This window comes from Carassius gibelio, chromosome A9 (genome assembly GCF_023724105.1).
Source record: "Carassius gibelio isolate Cgi1373 ecotype wild population from Czech Republic chromosome A9, carGib1.2-hapl.c, whole genome shotgun sequence".
Lineage (NCBI taxonomy): Eukaryota > Metazoa > Chordata > Actinopteri > Cypriniformes > Cyprinidae > Carassius > Carassius gibelio.
The window spans coordinates 21,636,717-21,659,939 of NC_068379.1; the positions used below are offsets into that span (position 1 = coordinate 21,636,717).

General features: G+C 36.8%; 2 protein-coding genes across 2 annotated transcripts; one reads left to right on the forward strand and one right to left on the reverse strand.

The window, feature by feature from the left end:
• Positions 1-6,958: 6,958 nt before the first annotated feature.
• On the forward strand, positions 6,959-15,383 carry LOC128019960 (coiled-coil domain-containing protein 80). The gene is made up of 7 exons (XM_052606392.1): positions 6,959-9,118; positions 9,215-9,371; positions 11,469-11,605; positions 12,273-12,424; positions 12,523-12,626; positions 13,568-13,651; positions 14,588-15,383. Exons 1-7 carry the CDS (start codon positions 7,502-7,504, stop codon positions 14,905-14,907), a joined length of 2,571 nt encoding a protein of 856 aa, XP_052462352.1. The 5' UTR covers positions 6,959-7,501; the 3' UTR covers positions 14,908-15,383.
• Positions 15,384-15,510: 127 nt separating this feature from the next.
• Positions 15,511-22,423, reverse strand: LOC128019961 (probable UDP-sugar transporter protein SLC35A5). The gene is made up of 7 exons (XM_052606393.1): positions 22,331-22,423; positions 21,465-21,666; positions 21,233-21,331; positions 20,934-21,067; positions 20,284-20,351; positions 19,434-20,202; positions 15,511-16,616 (listed from the first exon to the last, which is right to left on the reverse strand). Exons 2-7 carry the CDS (start codon positions 21,616-21,618, stop codon positions 16,548-16,550), a joined length of 1,293 nt encoding a protein of 430 aa, XP_052462353.1. The 5' UTR covers positions 21,619-21,666; positions 22,331-22,423; the 3' UTR covers positions 15,511-16,547.
• Between the last annotated feature and the right edge of the window lie 800 nt (positions 22,424-23,223).

A 23,223-nucleotide genomic window follows, 5' to 3' on the forward strand; every position in this document is an offset into this window, starting at 1 on the left:
ATTATCTGTAGGGGCTGCCATTGTTGTTTTCGTGGGCTATGTGCGCAGGTTACAGGTTGCCTGGAATGTGGCATAAACTACTGCATGGTAGCAAAAAAAATTAAGCATTATCATCTGCAGTAGTTATTATGGTCGTGGGAAATAGCACCCACTGACAAAAACAGGAGAGCAATGTGGGATGTAATTTGTTTTGAGCTCTTGGAGAGAACTGTTCATTCAATCAGGTATGGTTATGGTTATGGGTTTTTCTCTCTATAAATCAAAAGAAAACTTAAATATTGCAAAAACATAGTTTATAATGTCTAGAATATATATTTTTTCCACTTGTTCAGACATCCAGTGACATTAGGTTCTGTTTGTCTTGAATATAGATCCTAATTCAGATCTGCACCCCAGATATTATGCACAATTTAACATCAATCTGATTCTGAGTAAATAAAGTACAGATGTTCCTCAAGTTTCTGTCCGTGAGAAATAAATTACACTGGCTTTTAGTAAAGTTTATATTGCTTCACAAATCCATAGATGTCTCACCCTCAGCACTGTTAACGTTTAATTTTAGCCTCAATAATCAATAGTTTGTTTAAATCAAAATAAAAGTAAAGCAGTAAAAGTCATAATGAGACTGACTAAACTGACTGACAATACTCTTAACTGGGTGAAACGTCCTGTTCTGAAGTCCCTCCCAGTGATGTCTGAAAGACCACCATCATAAATGAGCATTATTTTGCTGCTGCTTTCTCAGTCTCAAATGGTTTTCAAAATTGTTACAGCTAAATAGCAAGTACAACAACTGTCACATATTTTTGCTATAGCACAATAATGCTTGTGTTTGTAACCCACCAGCTCTTGTTGATGAGTGTGTCAGCACAAACCTGAAAGCTCTGGTCCACTACACTCATGAATGATACAAACACCCACAGGTCTGTCTGAAGCCCACAAGACAGAACCTCCGCTCGTGGTTCTTATTAGAGAACTGCAACAGACCATCCCTAACACTAGCAGTCAAAGACACATGTCTGAGTGCTTTAGAGGAATTCCTCTGAGGAGTACATATGATTTTTGAACTGGGATCATTTGGCAATTGTATAGGAGTAGAAAGTGGTGGCAGTTCAAAATGTTTATTTAACTGGTAAAACAAAAAGAATAGAAAAGGAGAGGGAAGAAATATTACAGTTTTTCTCATTTGCTAAGACACACTAAATGAAACTGGGATCCGCTTGATCTTCATCATCACATTATTAGCACAGCAGAAGTCTTCTCTTGCAAATGTTTTAACACTTTTTCATTTGTTTCACACATTTTTCACACCCTTTTTCAAAACAGTTACCACAGATCTCATTGAAAGGCCCCAAACTCTATTGGATTCACTGTGTTGAACAAAAGAAAAAAATCTATTCACAGCTGATAGAAACTACTTGCATAATTATAAATCTCTATGTACCTGTGTGAAACTCATTTGCACAACTCTTCAATCAGCAATCAGTCCTCATCCATCTATAAAAGATGCCACCTATGTGTTGCTATTTGCAAGCATGGATCAAAGAGTCCATAGGCATGGAAAGAGAGTAAGAGGCCATAGGCATGGAAAGAGAGTAAGAGGCCATGGCAGAGGGACTTGAGGAAGAGGAGTTTGTATGTGTGGTGGAGGAGCGGCAGTAGCAAGTGGACAAAATCCAGCTCAAGTTTCAAATGAAATTCGGGCAACAATTATTGACCATGTCATCAATCATGGCTTGTCCTTTAGACAGGCTGGACAAAGGGTCCAGCCCATTCTGAGTCGGAGCACTGAGGCATCTATTGTCAGGCTTTTTCGGAATGAGAACAGGTAATTCACCGTGTTACTGTTATGTATACCACTGTGTATTTCAGCTTTACTGTATTGCCCTGTTAGCAGAACAAACTGTGTCTACAGTAATGCAGATGTTTTATCAATCCCACTTATGTGACTGTCATACAGTAATGTCAATTTGACATTCTCTGCTTGGAGGTGGAAGGTGTATGATCACCGGCCATATAAGCAGATGCCCCTTCTGGAGGCAATGAATGCTGGTTGCCTGGCAATAGGTGCAGAGGACTGCCAGGGATGGATACGCCATGCAAGGAGGTATTTCCCTCGGTGCGTTGCAAGGGAAAACATTCAATGCAATGTTGATGAGAACCTGTGGCATAATCGTCAAGAACGAATGGACTAAATGTGAAAGATAAAATGTATCTTTTTTTTTTTTTCTTCTTAAAGGCATTTCCACCCATAAGTTTTCTTTTGGTAGCTCTTTTTTTTCCAGTATCCATTTGAGTTTGTAAAGGTATCATATTTCATATTGATGGCTGCATTTTGTATTTTGTTGTCCATTGTGTAATGATTGATTGAAAGAATAAATTAATTTGACCACAAGTTGTGGTGTTTGATGGAAATATTTGCTTATGTTGCATGTTAAGGTTTTGTGAGTGTTCGAGCATTTTGCTAACAAAATGAGTCATCTTGGCCATTGAGTTTCAGTTTTATCCTGTGTTAACGGTTTTGAAAATGTGATGTCAGAGTGGGCAAATGTGTTTAAGCAATCGAGGGAAAAAATCATAAAAGTGATTGTCAAATTTGCTATTGAAAAAACGATCTATACCGCAAGCTAAAGTTCTGCTAGCTGCTATTATACTGATTTCAAATTGTCAAGAAGACTAAACTGGTAAATAAAAATGTGCAGACACAGCCGATTAAATGCTAACATTACAACTCTGGACTGTCTAGACCTTTTCTGCTGTGTACACAAGTAACACAGCAGTTTCTGTGTGTTGTGAGTGGGTGTGTGTATTGTGAAAAGGGAGAGGAAACCGGGAGAGCTGTGAATGTGTGGGGACTAAGAGTGGGAGGGGTGGGTCAGTCCTGCCTGGATCTGCTCACAGAATGTTGTTCTAGTGCCTGAATGTGGAATGACTTATTCAAACACTAAAGTCAGAGCTGGCTCCTTCAAGGTTTAATATAAAATAACTGGCTTACCGTCTTCAAACATGATTCTAGGAGGTGAATTTGATGTTGGGGGCCAAGTGAAGTAGCATCAAATAAACAAGGTCTTCGAATTATATGTGTGAGAGAGGTTAAACTTTAAAAATCAGTTAGGAATTAAATGTGAAAGCATAAAAGAACTTAAATTCTAGTAAGCTGAAACACATAACCCTGGATGACATTTGTAATGACATGCAATTATAATTGTTATCTTTAAACAAAGTAGATTAGTTTGTTTGTTAAATATATTTTAAAACAACCTCTATTTTATGAAAAATTAAAGCTCTGAAAGCTTTCTTAATAAAAAATATATGTATGTATTTGCCAGACACATTTTTCCAAAGTGAACAGTACTGTATGTGTTTTTCCTGGGATTCGCACCAATAATTTTGGCATTTACAGTACCAAGCTACAGTAGAAACATCAAGCAGCTTAAGACAATCACAACTATTACTATTTTAATATGATTAACAACATATTGCAATAAAATGAAGAATATGTCATAGGCAGAGCTGTAGTGCAGTGGACTATTCAGATGACATGAGAGAGCTGTGATCTGGGTCGAGTCTGGTTCCTCACTTTGTACTCCACTATCCTATACAATAAAGACAATGACCTTACAATGAAAGTCTGTGGGGCCCAAGCCAGAAGGAAGAAAGCCATACAACTTTGGAAAGACATATATTCAATTTTCATGACTTGAAATAAAAAGAATATTACCTGCCATAAGATATTATGTATAAAAAAAGTATTTTATTTCAGCTAGTTCAACATTTCTTATTTTCAATCAACATTACTTTCCACATTTCTCATTCGCATTTATGTATATAGACAATAAGACATATAGATATTAGATATAAAAAACAGACATTAAAAAAGACAATAAAAAAATCATAAAAATGCCCCAAAAAGATTAAATTTAATTACAAAAAAAATCTAATTCAAAATATCAACAAAAACTATGGTCTTTAAGAAATATATATTAATAATCTGATAAAGAGTGATAACACTCTGCTGTAATGTCTGCGAGGTTGAATGTGCACACTGTTGCAAGAGGTCCAGGTACACAAACAGTGCGAAGAAAATGAATGACTCATAAGGGTTTAATTTCACATGGAAAACAGATTACACTCTGCTCTTCCTGTTCTTTGCTCTTTCCGTACAATCTATATGACAGAACTCTGATATATAGTGGGACTATCCTTGGAGAGATTGCAGATTTTACCTAGTTTTTACGGGCTGTTGAGGTCACTGCAACTGGAAACAGGATGGGACACCAGATGGTTGAGATGCCTTCATATGATCTGTGTAAAACAGACAGGAACAACAGTTGATCATTGTGAAAACATTTACACAAATCATTGCTAACAGGCTAAGCAACAACAGAAGGAGACTTTCTATGGAGTTTTGTCTTAGTGTGGGTAGGTTTCAGACATGTTTTTTTTAAAAACATACAGGTAGCTATTCATGCTGTGAGTAAGTGACACAGTAGTGTGCCAAAATGGAATGGGTTAATCGCGTTTTTGATCTGAAGCATTAGTCAGACCATTTATTTTCATTCAGACAAACTATATAGTTGGTTTTAATGCCATTCTCAGCTATTCAACATGCCAAGACACCTGGCTGTTTCATGGCTCATTAGCCAGAAGATTTAGCTCTTTACTGGCAGTAGTGTCAATCATATTACCAAACCTATTACTAGCAAGCACTTCCATAAAAATTAAATTTGCAGTGTATTGAATGCTCCAAGCATTATTAAGAATTAAAATCCTTATGGAAAGTAGAAGAGAAAAAATGGTCTATTTGGATCTAGTCTGGGTCATTTTTATTGCTTGTTTAATCTTTCTGTCCTTATATTTAAATTTGCTGACCTATTTTACATTTCCCCTTCAAGTTTATTATAAAGACTTCACATTCAGAAACAAGAGCAGCAGTGTATTACTGAAAGAGGAATGTGAGTTCATGGGTGAAGTATGAGCAAAAAGCATAAGGCATTCTGTGGAGGTCTGAGTAAATATATACACTTTTACTGTTGGCATATATAGACTGAGAGCATATCTTCCTGTCTGTGACATTAATATTGTACTTTACCGAACAGTAAGTGTGTTGAACTATACTGAGCTCAGTATGCAGTGTTATACATTTTATAAGGTCATTTTAACCTTTCAATTGTTTCATTCCTGATAGAATAGGTATTGCTAAATCAGACGATTTAAAAAGTTAAATGACTCACTTATAAGAACAGTCACTTAGCGCCACCTAATGGTTTAACTATGTAAACTGCAAAAATAGTTACTGAAAATCCCCACCATGCGGTGACTAAAATGGAGTGCAAAAATAAATCACAATAAAAAAAAAAAAAAAAAAAAATATATATATATATATATATATATATATATATATATATATATATATACATATACATATATATATAATATTTGAAAAGAAATAATCACATTTAGGCAGATAATAATTAATAATTAATTAATAAGTAATTTACAACAATTAAATTAAAATAATAATACAACAGAATCTTATAGCCTATTGGAATATGTGTTCACAAAAAAATATTTTTAAAAGATCTGAAAACTGTAGTGGACACCACTTTTTCGAGTTCTAATTAAATGGCTTTTATCAATTCTCAACTTAACTGTATGTTCGTTATTCAATCAGACAATTTAGACAAATGTAGAAAGTAACTTTGCATATGGAAAGGAATGTGCACACTTTTACTATACATACAGTATGGGATCTTGCTATCCGATACAACAATACCAAAAATAATCAAGTTTCAGTTTTTCAAGAGGCATAATATAACTAGATTAACATCTTCAGAGAAGAATTTGGGGGTTAATATATTTGATATTTTAACCTGTATCAGGTATATAATGATTATACACAGTATCATACCCTATCCTTTACAGGGTAAGATATATTCCACTGTCACATACTCCCTGAATTCTGCTCGGCGTCATTCAGGTCTGATAATTTAGGGTCCATTTTAAGGGACAGAGCTAAACGTGCTGAGTGTTCATGTCAGGAACCTACGTGTGATTTTAATTTCACATTACACAGTTCCATTGATGAAGTCTGAGATTGTTTAGTTAGTGATTTAGTCTTGACACTTAAGATAACATTAAGCAGTATGTTAAAACGAATTAACTAATTAAGGCATATGACTTGTTAGTCAAAATATGTATTTATATATTTTTTATTCAAACGTTGTGATGAAAAAAATAAATAAACTGAATTAGCCTGAACAGACTCTAGTCTACAGTAGCTACTGAACAAAAAGTCTGAATGTAAAATCTATGTTATAAAATATTCTGAAATATGTAGATGATTAAGTGATCCTAATCCTGTTTAAATGATTGAAAGTTTTTTTCTTTTTTTTCTTGTATGAAAAATTGCCCCTTCACATATTACCAGAGTAACTGCATTTCATGATATTTCTGTGGGTTGCCAGTCGTTAAATATCAGTGTAATGTATCAATCCATAAAAATGACCTTAAAATGAATGAAGTTACAAATCTTAAGTTCAGCAATTTAAGTAAATGCCATATATATAAAATTTGATTCATATATATAAACAAAATTTATTGAAAAAGTTTCTCTTCAGGTTCATACATAACATCACAATAGTGGGTAAGGGAAAATATAGGCTACTCAGTCAACCATTAATAAAAACTACTTCCAAGACAATATAGTAAGACATTTCTTTGGCTTTAGAGAAGTGACAAAAAATACATGACAATTATTTCGTTTTAAAAACGTCATTATGTCTTTATAATATCACACTTGCTATATTTATTATTTATAAATATTGCTACCTTAATATTTATGAAAAGGGTCTTGAAAGGGTTTGTAAGCCTGTTTTAAAGTCACAGTTCACTCTGATCGCAGGAGTAAATCTCTGCGCACTGGCACCCCTCTGGTGCATGGGTTGGTCCCGCGCGCTCGACAGAGCCAGAGGAGGATACGGAGGCTGCTGTGCTGTTACTTTCTGACATGTCTGGGGAAACTTCCAGCGATAAGGAGCCGCACAGAGAGTTTTCCAAATTTCTGGAAATATTTCTGACTTTTTCTTATTTTTCGCGACGTGCGTTTTGTTGAGTGGCACGTGTCAAAGTTCTCGAGACTGACTGAGCACCGGAGCTTTACTTCATGACATCTATTTTGAGCAGATTAAGGGATATGCGATTTTAATACAGGAATGATGTGATGAGGTCTCTTGCTGAGTAGCAGTAAATGCCTCTTTGCATTGAAACGGTCAGTTCGCGCGCTGCATGTTCAAGAAATGTTTCTTAAACACACCAACAGGTAAAACCAAGGTCGATCTAATTTGACCGATTTTGTCTTTGTTGAAGTTTTTTTTTTTTTTTTTTTTTTTTTGCAATAGGCATCAGAATTATAAACCCTTTTAGAAAATAAATCGGATCTTATTATGCTTTACCGGATTGTATGTCTCTGCTGACTAAGTGCTGACTAAAAATTTTAAACATGAGAGGAAAGTATATGCTTGGTTTCGTTGTTTTGTGTATGTTGACATGGGCTGTTTACGTGTCAGAGAGCAGCCCCACCGATAAACAAACCAAACCCAGACTGTTTTCCAAAAGACTAGCAAGGCTAAACAAATCAAGACAGGGTCAGATCATCCAAACACGTTCTTCTGCAAGGGCCAATGATAGACTCCAGCAGATGCAGCGAGATCAAGGTATAAACGTTACCAGGAATGTCCAATTCAGAAAGGTCTTGGCACAAAGGAGACCATCACAGGGTGGGTCTAGAAATCCAATCCAGCAGGATGATGGAACACCTGGAGCCAGGGCCAGAGTCTCCCGCATGCAAAGCAGTGCCGGTTCTCCAAACTTACTGGCGTCATTTGCAGGGAAAAACCGCCTCCTGGTTATTTCCTCACCTCACAACTCTGATGGTTACTTCAGACTGATGATGAGTCTTCTCAAACCCGACGTTTACTGCGAATTGGCAGAGCGGCACGTGCAACAGATTGTCATGTTTCACCAGGAAGGGGAATTGGGTGGGAAAATCAGACGCATTACTAATGAAGGCAAGGTGATGGAAGAGCCATTAGATAGAACTATTATTCCCAGGCTAATGAACTCTCTTAAATTAGAGAAAGGAAAGTTTGGGATGGTCCTTCTTAAGAAGACGCTTCAGGTTGAGGAGCGCTACCCATACCCTGTCAGACTGGAAGCAATGTATGAAGTTATTGACCGGTCGCCCATTCGCAAAATGGAGAAAGTCAGGCAGAAAGGCTTTGTGCAGAAGTGTAAAGGGGCTGGAGTGGAGGGACAGGTGGTTGATGGTGTCCCCAGCACTGACTCCCAAGTGGACCCACCAGTGGAGAGGAGAAAAGAAGTGCGGAAACCCATCCGAAGGCCGACTACAACTACTCCAACACCAATGAGACCAACGACCATAACCACCACTACCAAAGCAGCTACCACCACACGTCCCTCAACTACAACCCGATCCACCACTACAACCACGACAACAACACCGCCGACCACCACCACTCCAAGGATGACCAGAGCTCATACTATCCCACAATGGCTCCCAGCCCACAAGACCACCGCTGAACCTTACTATTACAACCGTAGGGACAGACACCAGACAACCTCATCCACAGCACCTCCCATCTACATCAAAACTGATACAGCAAAATACAGGGACAACCACACAGATAAAAAAGTATACAACCACAAGCATACCAGCATTACACCTACACAACACAAACCGACTAATGTTAGGCCTACGAAGAAAAAAAAGGACAATAAGGAAAATGCATACGAAGTGAAACCTGTAAGTGAGTCCACTGACGTCTATCCTGAAGAGGAAGAAATTGTGCCCACCAAGAAAGACAAGGGCAGGATGGATAAAAAGAAGAAAAAAGATAAGACGGAAAAGTTGTCCAAGAAGGACAAGACAGAGAGGAGGGGAAAGGATGGAAATGGTGGTAAGAAAAATGGAAAGAAAAATTCAAAAATCCACGAGAAAGATGATTATCAGAAACCAACAAAAAGACCACCAGCTCCGCCACCTAAAGGAACTCTGACATCATTTTTAGACTATTTTGAAAGCAAAAGGAGACTAATTGTGAGTAGCTTTGTAAGTAGTCTGATGAGCTAGAAATTTGGATTTCTGTATTATAGTATTAATTACTGTTCTTCTGTTTCAAACTCTTTTCTTCAGTTGATCACCTCTCCGACAGAGGAGAACACCATGTATGTTCAGCAAAGGGATGAATACTTGGAACATGTGTGTGAGATGGCCATCAGGAAGGTCTCCATTATCACCATCTTCGGCACACTTACAAACAGCACCATGAAAATAGATCATTACCAACTTGGTAAGCCACCTTCATCTTGTTGGAAACAGTATAAATGTGTAGTACATCAACAAAATTCTGTATATAATTCAAACCACTAAAATGGCATTAAAATAACTGATAGGAAATTGTTTTTTCATCACTGCCTGTTTTTTTCCTGTTCTCTTGTTTTGCTTACTTAAACAACCACTGCTGAGGATCCATGTCATGTTTTGACATATGGGCATTTAAACATGGAAGTTCCGGTCAAAGCATTCCATCCGTTTCCACTAAGCCAAACTAAACTCAGACCACCCATCATAAAATCCTGCAATGTTCACGAAAAACATTTGTCCTGTTCTTTGAGAGCTTCACTAGTTGTGACATGGAGCTATGAATGATTAGGCTGAAGATGGATGTGATAAACACAAGCCATTTTCCTATGCTGGAGATTAAGAGCTTTTAACTGTTAGCCAAAAAATAAAGCACCTTTTATCCAACAGTTGGCACTCACTTGTGAGTTAGGGGAGCACCTTTCCTGATTATTACCTCATGTGACACCGAACCTTACAGAAAAGGAACTTAAAGTTTGATCTGGGAATGGAGTGAATGGTACTTGTTCAAGTGTCACAGAATGCTGCTAGATGAACCGAACGGAAGAGTGAAGAAAGTCTGCCCTGGCACAATATTCTCTCTAGTTTATTATCCACGACATGGGAAAATGTCTGTTTCCTTTGTAGCTGATATTCTGACTGGGGAGTTCAGAAACAGCAGTCCGTTGTTGGCGGATGAGTCAGTTTTGCTGGGTTGGTAGATTGGTAAAGCAGACAATAATCTACATTCTTACAATTTCTTCATTGTCAGTGTTGTTGTGGAACTGCTCCTAAAGCTGCGAGGCCTATGGCTTGAGTTAAAAAAACATTAAGTATTGTTGAGGTAATTCAAAAGGCTCACTCCCTGCTAAGATAATTAAGACCAGATTTTCACCTGAAATATAGCTTTCAATGCTTCTTACCTATCTGTTGTCTAAGTTTTTTCACAACCCTGGTTGTCACTGTTGTTAATTTAGCAGATGTCACTCAGCTAGATTCTAGAAGCATTGGGATAAAATGCTGTGAAACGGTTTAACAATGACATCATCAGCAGCAGCATCCAGACTGCCTCTGAATGAGTCACTGGTTTGACTTTTATTCCATATACTCATCAGTCTGGTCTGCATCACATAGTTCTCTGTGAGGGGTCCCTTTCATTGCCGCAGGATGGAAGAATTGAAGCAAAACAGGTGCTCATAAACATCTCTCTCTGTTAAAGGTGAACACATAAGGGTTTCTGTGAAGGCATATATCAGCCTGGCACATTCTGAGCATTTACAGCCTGCCAGCTCACTGTGACTGGTTCTAGTGCAGCATCAGAGGTACTAGAAAAGGAAACATGACTAAATGTATGATCAGTGGGTTTTAAACCACAATTAATGGTCCTGTGCTGTGGATATGGTAGGCTTATATAATTAGGATGGCTGCTGAGGCTAAACCTAATCTCTCTTTTTCCGTTTGTAAAACTCCAGGGATTTCACTTTATCATTATTACTTAAAAAGTGTATTTATTTTTTTTTATATTAAGATAGTTGTCATTTATATAGTGTGAGACAAGTAGGACATGTGCCTAAAGCCTCCTTATTATATATTCTTGCATTGAGAGATAAATAAAGAACTTATTTAAAGAAAACCACATATTTAGAGGGAGAAATCGTTTTTTTTTTTGTCTCCGCTTTGATTGGTTTGTAATTGTACTTCACCTCCCATGCTGAAATTGGAAACCGTCTTGTTGTCCACTGGAAATTAGAGTGAGAAATTCTTTGGATTTTGTGGAAAGGAAAACAAATACTTTGGGTTGGCCTGCGTCTTCCCGTGCTGTCTCACGCACACACAGAGTTTCCACAGAGCAAAGAGGTTCTGTCACATGAGTTGCTCTGTTTTTATCTGTCTCTTGTATAGGAGAGGAAGCCATGTTCCCTGAATAAACACACAGAACTGCCATCCCTAAGGCCCTGCAGCACTTCATTAAAAGACTGTATGTCTGGTGATTTTCCATCCCTGGTTGGTTGATCAGACTGTCGGCTTTTGTGTGGTGTCTTTGCAGAGAATGACATGCCCATGAAAGGTCTGAAACAGGAGGATTTGGAGAACCAGGATCTCATCACAGAGCTGAGGAAAGAGGTCGGAATGACCTTCAGTGATTTCTACATGGTCCTCGTAGATCTGGACATGAAAGCGAAGGTACAGTAAAAGACATGTGACCTTGCACCGCTTTAAAGCTCTCTTCTTCCACAGTACTTTTCAAGGGTACGTGAGGTGTGCCAGCTCAAAGCCGAGTCCTGTTTGCAGACAGCTGGAATAAACAAAGAAGCCACTGTGCAGTCAGGCGGCAGATAGACAGTAAAATCTATTGAAAATCCTCCGAAGCGTAGCCAGTCAGACACCCACAAATACCAAATTAATTCTAAACTGAATTGTGAGAGCTGAATGTTGATATAACTGATTATGTAAAAAAATAAAAAGCCCACAAATTAACATGGTCCTTGTAAACGAGTCTTAGTCTTTGCTTTAAGAACATGTTTAATTTAGCATTTACGCTGAAATCCAAGTGTTGAATTTACATATAAAATAAGATGATAAAAATGTAATTCAAAAGAATAACAATAAAAAAGAAATGTGATATTGGACGTTGCATTTTGAATTGCATTCTTGCTTGAACAGCATATTTGTTTTGGTTTGCAGAAAAATTCCAAGAATTCTCCACAGCTCTGTTGATCTGACACATCATTTTAGCTTCAGCATTCTTGGCTGCTTAAAACCTATTGAGAAAATCCCCTTACTAGTACTACAACCCTCTTTGAAGCTTCAATATTTTTTTCCTGAGTTTCATAGATCTCTTTATTTCCAGCAATATTATGAAGTGCCAGTTGCGATGAAGGTTGTATTTGATTATATCGACACGTTTTCATCACGCATCAGAGAGATGGAACAACAGAAACGTGATGGGGTGACGTGTAAAAAAGAAGACAAGCCAAGATCATTGGAGAACTTCATTTCCAGGTATTTCACAAGCATTTTCCATTGAAATGGTGCTGTGAATTGCTAGGAATCTTACAAGACATCTATTATTCTAATAATTTTGGGCTACTCGATTTTAGGTTCCGCTGGAGACGCAGGTTGTTTGTCATTTCTGCACCAAACGATGAGGAATGGGCTTATCAGCAACAGCTCTATGCACTGACTACTCAGGCGTGCAACCTGGGTAAGAATATTTATAACTAAACCTTTGGATGTCACTAATGACACATAAATACACATTACATTATTGGGTAGGACTCTGCCTACAGATTGACCATTTTACCCTGAAGAGTTTTGCATATGTTTCTTTCTCGTGTCTCAAGTTTGCCAAGATAATACGTTGATTTTCTCGTCACTTGTTGAAGACTAAAACCAAACCAAGGACGATGTGTATTCCTGATGATACTTAAATTCAGAAATGTTTCCCACAATATAAGCTTGACACAACAGCAGTGAATGCTTGCCATTTTGTCTCTTGTCCCAGAAATCTTAACAAACACATAAACTCAAGTAATGAACTAACCATTCAGCATTGCAGCAAGCTATTTAATGGCTCCTTTATTTTTATATTATATAGCTTTACATATTCATGTAAGTGGATGTTTGTCATCCAGTTCCTTACCTGTTGGTCTAAGAGTTGTCCCCATCCATTGACCAAACTGGGAACAACTAATAGTGAAGTGTATCCTTATGGTCCTAGTCAAATTCCACATGAAGAGCGCATGGAAACCATTAAAAGATGTTCATAGTTAGTAAATAGCAATTTAGCAACTCATGTTTAAAAAGTCTACAGAATTCACATTTGATGAATGATGTAATGAAAGTTTTAGAACAAAATGTGAAATGTCTCCTGAAATAATGTTAACCACATGCCTTAATTTACTCATAAATTGTAAACTGCTATTCCAAAGAACATTCAAGGGAGCTCTTAAATTAGGGAGAATTAGCTTACAAACTGACATCATACTCAGTTCTATATAAATAATAATTATTATGTGGCAGACTGGTTTTCTCTATTTAAACAGACATCGGTTACCACAGTGGATTTGAATTTGGCTGTCAATTCAAACTTAAAATGACTTGAGAAACAGCTTTTTTTATTAATATATCCCCCTCATATTGCAGGTCTTCGCCATGTATCAGTACTGAAGTTGTTGGGGACAGAGCTGACAGGCATGGGAGGAGTGTTGGAGCTTTACCCCATCAATGGTAAGACCACTGCTGCTGAAACACTAGCAAAAAAGCTATACTTCTGGGAAGCGAGACTTGCCAGTAAACTCCTAAAATGTGGTCTAGACTTTGAGGTGCGAGACGGCCTTTTAACAGATATGTAAAGAATTAGCAATGGTTTAAAAAGCAGTTGAAATATCAGCTGACTGAGATGCTTGGTTATTGCTGTCTTAGTAAACATATAAAGATGATTTTGCACATGTAGTAAACAAAATCTATATGAAAATATGCAAGCATACCTGTAACTTTCACACCAACCAGGTGTTTAGTTAGTGTGTTAAGGGTTAATCAACACATTAGATGAGTGTGGTGGTGTTGACATGGGTTGCTTTTTTTTTTTTTTCAAAAAGTGATGTAAGATCTGTAAGCTGTATTTAAAGGGCTGACATCAAAGTCTTCGTAGGCAGGACACATATGTAAGATGAAAGCAAAGTCAATATTTGATGAAACATTTTGGTTTTATAAAAATAAATCTGGTTTCTATGGAAATGTTCTGTCTGTCAGAGATTTTTTTAATACTATGTTTGTTAGAAATTCCTTCATTTAAAGTCCGATATGAGTTTTGCTAGAGGAAATAAAGACTTTGGACAATTACATTGATAGATTTTTATTTAACAGTAACTTATAAATTATATACTAATTTTAAGGTTGAAAAGAGGACAAAAACTAATTCTGTATTCTCTTAGAAACTGCGTAAAGCACTTCAGAAAAAGACGTGCACATTGACTAAAACAAACCTTTTCAAAAAAAATGGTTTTGCATCACGCACTGAACTCAAATCTATCAAATAATGTGAAGTTCAGTATCCTATTAATCACTGGTAAGTCATTTGTGGTGATCAAATGGCACAATTTTCACCATATGTTGTTTATATGCAGCTGCATGACTTTCTGACACCAACGTTTATCATTTCAGGAAGTGCGACAGTCGAGCGTGAGGGCATATCTGCCACTCTAGTAAGGGACATTAGAAACTACTTCCAGATCAGCCCTGAGTACTTCTCCATGCTGCTGGTGGGTAAAGACGGAAATGTCAAGTCCTGGTACCCGTCCCCCATGTGGTCAATGGCCATCATCTATGACTTGATTGACTCCATGCAGCTCCGCAGACAGGAAATGGCCATCCAGCAGTCTCTAGGCATGCGCTGCCCGGAAGATGAGTACGGTGGCTATGGCTACCACCACGGCTATCATGAGGGTTACCAGGATGGCTATCATCAGGGGTATGGTTATTAGGGTTTACGTCTTCGTAAAACAGTGTCAGGGTAAGAGATAACTGAAAACTTCCCTTTTAACTGGTTTCATATTTATCATATAGGGCTGTTCATTTTTAAAGATGCATCTCCCCTGTTATACATCAGTCTAAACATTTGTATTTGTTGGATGTCTCTTCTATATGAAGTAATCGTTTTTAAAGGTCAAAACCTACTTTTTCTTGTTGAACTGTTTTGATATTGTTACTCTATTTTTAAAGAGCACTGTCGCTGTATGCCTTATTTATAAACGGATAACGTATGCTTTAATTTCAATAAAAATATATTGCTATTATGCTTTTATTACAAACATTGCTAGTCAACTCTGTTTTTAAATGAACTTATGTTCATCTACATACAGCTGAGATTTAATTGCTTAAAGTATGTGATCCTTGAGATTTTTTCCCACTTATTTTACGAAGACACTGTGTTGATACAGCCTAAACATTTCAAATATCTGCTTAAGCGCTCTCAAATTATGTAGTTTGACTTTTTCTTTGCTTTGTCTCCCTCAGCTGGTCAGTAATATATTGGCAGTTGCTTAAGAATAAAAAAAATTAAAAAACGGTATTAATATTTCAGCATATATGATTAAAAGGTGGATTTTATTATTGCAGAAATCCAAGTATTTTTCAAAGGTCATTGGTCAACAAATATGACACGTGCATTCACAACAGTATATTAAAATAAAACAAGCTCCTCTTACCTTAATACCTCAAAGGGTTAGTTCACCCGAGAATGAAAATTCGTCCATCTTCTACTCACCCTCGAAGCATCCTAGGTGTATGAGACTTTCTTCTTTCAGAATAAATCAATAACAAAATAGAGTTATATGAAAAATTGTCCTTGCTCTTTCAAGCCTTTCTATGGGGGTAAGTGGGTGTTTGTTGTCAACAGTTCAGAAGTCGTGAAATAAAGTACATGAATCTGTAATAAAACACCCCTCAAATGGCTCCGTGTGCAGGTGAAGGTGGATATTGTAGTTCGTCAGCGCTGCGTTTGTTTAGTTTGAGAGAACAAAAAAAAATGCTGGTCACGAAATAGAAGCAAAAAATGAGGATTTGTAAAGAAAAATGTCAGATGGCAAATGTCAAATGTCAGGTGCCTTTATTCACCCCCCTGGAGTGTGAGGGACATTTTATTACAGATGCGCGCACTTTATTTCTCGTCTCCTGAACTGTTGACAATGAACACCTGCTTACTCCAAATGAAAGGCTTGGAAGAGCAAGGATAATTTTTAATACAACTTCAATTGGATTATTCTGAAAGACGAAAGTCGCATACACTTAGGATGCTTCGAGGGTGAGCAGAAGATGGACGAATTTTCATTCTTGGGTGAACTAACCCTTTAACACTCTCACTTTATATCCTTCAGTCCACTACTGTATTAAGGAACCAAGAATAGTTCAAACATTAAAATGAACGAAATACTTCTTTCACAAACTTTCCTGAGTCTAACACATGTTCAAAATGTTTACACAGTTTGTAAGAGAACTTTGCACGTCACGCAGACATTCCACGTGACTGAAACAATCATCATTCATTGTAATACATCTACATCATACTTATACTGGCTGATTGCTGTGTATTTACATGTTAATTAGAGATTGGTTCAAAACTGAATCAGAAAGATTCTTCTTCAGATTCACTCTCTGTGTTAGCCTTGGTTAGTCTCTCCAACTCTTCCCCATCCTAAAATAAAAACATAAGACAAAATCATAAATTACTACATACATTCCTTGCAGACCACCATAGTTATACCAAAAAACATGACACCTTTTAGTGAATTCATAGATATATCTTTATAGAAAGATAATAGATGTGCTATCCGATGAAGGTGGTTCATACAAGTTCTGGAATTTACTGTAGGGGCAGGTGATACAGAACATGTCCTTGCATTTAAAAAACAAACGTGAGAGGCAGCAGAATGGAGAAGAATGCAGGCCATCAAAACGTTGGTAAAAGCATTTTTAAACATTTAAAGAGCAGCACTAAAACAAGACACCATAACGCAGGAAAAAGCGACAGAACGGTTAAATATATTACTTCATATAAAAACTCTACATTCTATTTAGGGTTGACTCGAAAATTTACATTTAATTTATTTATTTTCTAAAAAAAAAACTTAAACCAGCACAATGTAATAAAATATGATTAAGAGATGCTGGACCATGGCATAATGAGCATATCATCTTCATTTGATACTAAGAACTTCTGTGGGATTCGGGATTGTCCTATTCAGCATTGTATATGAATGATCTGATATCCGATTACAGAGATTTTTTTTTTATTAATAAAGATGCATCTTTTACCCACAGTAGGGTTAATTTCATACAGTTTGTTGTACACTGATCCCATTCAATCTGCCATTTGTTGATTAATGTTAGATACTTCGGTAGTTTTATGAGTGTTCTATACCGAGTATGGTATGGAACACTTTAGCAGCTGCGCTGAATTCTTGTTCTTATCCTGGGATTCCACAATGCTCAAACAAAAACCCAACCCAAACCAAAAAAATATATTAGTTCTGTGCTTCCAGTTCCAGCAGTTTGGGTAAGATTTTGAAAAGTATTGCTGGGTGATCATTAAAGGGAAGCAAAATATGACTTTGTATCTGTAATTATTAGCAAATGTTTCTGATATTTAGTCTTTATATGGTCTAATGATAAAAAAAGACAGTTTTGGCTTCAATGGTATGGCCTAAACTCTGATTGGGAATTCTAATTCCATTGTTGTGATGATTAAGGACAAATTCAGCTTCAGGTTCTCCAGACTTTGTTCCATCTGTATAAATAGGTATGTATAAAAAAAGATTATAGAAAGAAGTTTAAGTTTAATTCATTTATGAAGCACATTTAAAACAACCTTGGATGACCAAATTGGTCCATCAACCAAATTAAAATAGACACAATGTTAAAACCACAGGAGTACAAATAGGTTTTTAAAAGAAGTTTTTTACCCAGGCCTGTAGTCGCTGTTCTGATAGATAATGGCAATTTGTTCCACCATAACTTGGGGCCAGCTACTGTGAAGGCTCTATCAGCCCTCCATTGCAGCCTATATCTGAGTACCCATAGAAAATGACTGGTCTGTGATTCTGAGCACTCTGACTGGATTATGTTCAGTAATCAACTCTGTATTGAGGAGCGAGATTGTTTAACACTTTGTATACTAACAACATTTTGAGGTCAATGCAATAATGAATAGTTTCCAGATAAAATGAATGTAGAATAGGCTTTATGTGGTCCCGTTTGCAACTGCCAATGAGAAAACGGGGCGGCTGCATTTTGGACCAACTGGAGTCTATTAGTAGATAAGACAGGCAGGGCATGATACAGAGAGTTGCAATAATCAAGCCGTGATAAAATAAAATAATGGATTACAATCTCATATCTCTTCCTACTTAAAAAGGGTTTAACTTTGACTTGTCTTTGACGGTGACAAAAGCTGGAGCTGTAGAATTGATTTGTTTGTTCAACTTTACTCCCCTATCCATAATAATATTCATCACTGCTCCAGTGTGTTCACGGTGTGTTCACTTCTCACTGCTGTGTGTGTGCACTTGGATGGGTTAAATGCAGAGCACCAATTCCGAGTATGGGTTACCATATTTGGCAAATGTCATGACTTTCACTTTCACTTTCGTTAAAGGGGGCGATTTAGAGTGAAATAACCCAAGTCCACAGCACTCAGCTCAGTTTTCACAGAAGGCCCAAAACTTAACAATTTGCGTTTTGTCAAAATTCAGATGTAGAAAATTATTGGTTAGCCAAGTTTTCATTCTTGGAGACAGGCTATTAATTGATTCATGGGAGACCTGTTGTTGCACACAAATTGTGTGTAAAGCTGAGCATCATCAGCAAAGCAATGATATGGCACACTGAATCTCCTAAATATAGAAGCACTGGCTAACATGTACAGTTAAAACAGTAACAGTGCCAAAGTTGAACCCTGAGGGATACCACATGTAACATGCACTACAGTAAAAGAATTCTTCCCTATATTTACTGATAATCTTCTATTGGACAGAAAGGACTGAAACCAGTAGAGTACAGTGCCTCTAACCCCAATGCAAATTTTCAGAAGGGCAGACTCTGTGCTGTGTAGAGTTTTAAAACCAGACTGAAAAATATCATAAATACTACTTTCCCATAAGTGAACTACTTTCCCATTCTGCTGCATCTCACAAGAATGAGTTTTATAAGAAGTGGCAACATGCCATTGATGGAATTGCCTGCCGTGTATATTTGATCTAAATAATGAAATAATCCAAGGTAGGGCTTTGTTTGCTCCTCCAAAATTCAGGTTTCTTACTCATCCTTACTTAATTAGATTATAGTTTGCCAGACGTCCTCTACAATGAGCTCCTTGTTTAAACACAGAGTGTACTTGAAAAATTAAGGTGGAAATGAATACAGTAACTCAAATGAAATAAATGATCAGCTGAGGTGCAAAGTGTCCTAAACAAATCTTTTTTGAAAAAGAGGCAAATCTACATTTGACTCTTACCCCTCTTGACCTGTCAAACATCTCTCCATTGATGACCCTGAGCCTCTCGTGCTGTAGTGAGTCCTCTGGATCCTTCAGTTTACTGCTATGGTAGATAAAGATGGCAAGCAGTACAACAGGTGCCTGCAGGAAGAAACCCATTGATGGATGAAAGTCAAACAGGAAAAGAGAGAGCGCAGTGACGACGACCGTGGTGATCTGGCCTGTAAGCACATGGAACATGTTATCACGGAACTTGAGAATGAAGGCCACTGACAGGCCTAGGCCAGCTGTGATGAAAACCAGTGCAACAGAGAAGACATTGTGTCCATAGAGGATGCCGCAGTGTAACATCAGGTCACGGTAGTCAGAGTGCAGCAGCAGCGTAAGGCTATTGAAGATCAAACCGAACAGGTACAGCTTGCTGTTTTGGATGTAAATGCTCTCCACTAGCTGCTCCCCCTCCTTGAGGATCTTCTCATTGTAGATGTTGGCCAGTGCAGAGATGAAGCACTGCAGCAGCATTAGGACATAACCCAGGCCAAAGCTGTTCAGCCTGTGGATGAGCCGGCTGTCCCACATCTCACGTTTCCAGTATGTTTCATTATGGTTCTGATGCTCTGGCTTGGGATGGGCGTATTTTAAGCAGCTATTAGAAGGGGTGGAAATGTGGGCTGGGTGGAGGCCATGTACAGCAATGGCATGCTGGTCACCACTGCCAGTGGTCAATGACACAATGGACAGGAACAAAATGATCAAAGATGCCCACTGCACCCAAGACAGGCGCCTCCTGCAGGTCAAAAGATGGAAAGTCAGAAACAGACAAAAATATAAGGACAGAAAAAAGAGATCAAAAAATGTCAATACCTACTTTAGAACAACTCGGAAGAGAATGGCTGTTGTAAAAATAACAATGTTGGAAAACAATACTGCCATGGCCTATTAAAACATGAGAAAATACAGTTCTCTGAAAAAATATATATCATTTAATAATTTTACTCTGAAGTTTGATCAAAAGTGAAAATAAATGCATTTATAATGTTACAAATGGTTTCTATTTCAAATAAATTAACTTTCTATTCATCAAAGAATGTATTATGGTTTCCACAAAAATATTAAGCAGCAACTCTTTTTAACATTCATAATATGGTAATAAATGTTTACTGAGCAACAAATCAGAATATTATAATGATTTCTGAAGGATCATATGACATTGAAGAAATTCAGCTTTGCTATCATTAATAAAACATAAAAAATATATTAAAATAAAATGTTATTTTAAATTGATAATATTTTACAATATCATTGTTTTTACCGTATTTTAATTCAAATATATGCTAAATATAAACTTCTATAAAAATCTTGCAGACCCCAATTTCTTTTTCAATTTATAAATATATCTATTTAATATAAAAATTGAATTACTGTAATTGTAAAAAAATATATATTAAGTATTAAATTCAAAGTTATTTTTCTTCTAATATTTAACCATAACTTTAAGCTTTTAATAATTCAACGTACAGGTTGCAGATAGGTCATCACATAGAAGATTATGAGGTTATCGAGGAAGTAGAGGAATGCAGGAACAGACCATTTCAGGTAGCTGAGAAAAGAGGCACCAGATGAACACCCCAAATCTTTATAAGAGCGGCCCTCTGGAAAACAAAAGCAAAAGTTTTCGTCCCTTAACAAACGACATGTACAAATTTGCTGAAATACTACCATATTTATCACAATTGAACAGGCTGTATATATGCTATCTTTGTATGTTAATGAGTATGGTATGAGAATGGAACTTTGAGACAACAAATCAGACTCACCTCGAATGACCACTCGTACTGACATCACTAAACAAAATACTAGTTTGATGGCCTCTGCCATTAAATTCACAGAGGCAGGAAGAAAGTCATATTTATTTTCTGTAGGTAAAAAAAAAAATTTGTTGCAACATTTTTTTAAATACAAGTTGCAAAAAGTTAACTATTGATTGTATTATGATAAGGAGTCATAAATTAAGTTGCTCTGTGGTGGTGTGGTGTAATATTATGTCACCTTCATTGGCTGAGAATTTTAGTAATAGGATGCGACTGGTTCCCAAGGTGACAAAACCCAGACCCAGAACCAAAGTGTAGATGGAAGATCTTGAGCAAAGCCGTGAACAAGGACAGCAGCAACGGCAAAAAGAAGAGGATGAGGACGGGGCCATTATAGACAATGTGAGCTGAGGCTGGTCATAGGAGAACGAAGAGGACCACTGAGAAAACATCAGACAATCATATCAATCACAAAAGCACTAATGAAAAAGTATTCATTTTCATGCAATAACAAATTTGTCTCTCCAGCAGTTTCACTCCTTAAATACTAATTTGTCAAGTCGTGCACTTTGTTTATTAAGGGCTTTGTTTTCAGCATGATTCACAAGCACAAATGATGAGCCAACCGACAAAACATGCAGACATGAAGTCATGGAATTATGGATTACTATTGCGTTTCAGTGTTTACAGACAGTTCAGAGTGGAAGGAACATTAATGTCTTTGTTGTTCTAAATATTACATCTTTCATTACAGCACTGTTTAAACATCAAACTCCAAAATTATTATGACAAGATATTAGAAATGAAATAAAAATAGTCTAAATACATTCAGAATGTAAATTAAACACTGATACTAAATAATATGCAACAACTAGATACACTAGAAGGCAAAAAATATATAATTATAATACAATTGTAATAAAAATATTTACAGTGGTGTGGTAAATCACACTGTTGTGGATTCAAATTTGATTGTGCTGATGTTACCAACGCAATAAAAAAGCTGAGCATCATCCAGTTCAACGACAGGGTATTCACAATGTGTCTATTAAAATTTGAATGTGGTGATAGCACAAATAGATTCATGTTCGGTGCTTTATTTACCTTCCATATGTTCTCTCACTCGAACAGCCAACCTGCCCACTGCTTCCGCATCTTTGCGCATGCGTACAAGAGAAGCTACGTCACCGCTTGTTTGGACTTTGCAGGGTTTAGATTAGCTCTTTAATATTAATAAGATCTTACTGACGATCAATGGTAGCATTCCAAAGTTGAAGGCGTGGCTGGCTTTTGAACATTAAAATAAGTCCCTAGTCACAGTCGTAAATTTCACCACAGATCTACAGTACATGCAAGATTTGTGGGCTGATTATATTCACTTAATGTGCTTTTTTTTTTTTTTTTTTTTTTAAGATGACAATATCTAAAATTAGTCGTTGTAAACATTTTCACTTTTAACATTCAGCTTAATGCTGTATGTTCTAGATTTTAAATTGTTTTAAATGAAGTACAGTACAAAGTGTTTTAATGTTCATTTTAGTGTTTTAACGTGTTGTCAATTGTCTATTCCCTGTTTGGAAAATGTCATGAGAATGGTTTGTCAGGAAATTCCAGATAGATGTCTTTGCCCAAAAAACACTTCTAAGGGAAATTTGGTCATGTCTGAGTCATGTGCAGTATTAGGCTACATAAAACGCAGTTTGTAATAACAAATATTGTTTTATGCTCTTTAAATGTAATTATGTGATGTGATGGTCTATAGCTGTGGTCAAGGTCCAGATCCATTTAATCTTCACATTTAGCAGACGTTTTTATCCAAAACAACTTACAGTACATTCTGGCCAACATGTGTTCCCCTGGGAAACAAACCCATAACCTTTTGTGCTGCTCACACAATGCTCTACCACTGAGCCACTGGAACATACATTATAAAAGTAAATAAATCATGTAGAGGATACTGAACAGCAAATAAAAAGATACACTCTTTTTTTCTAATT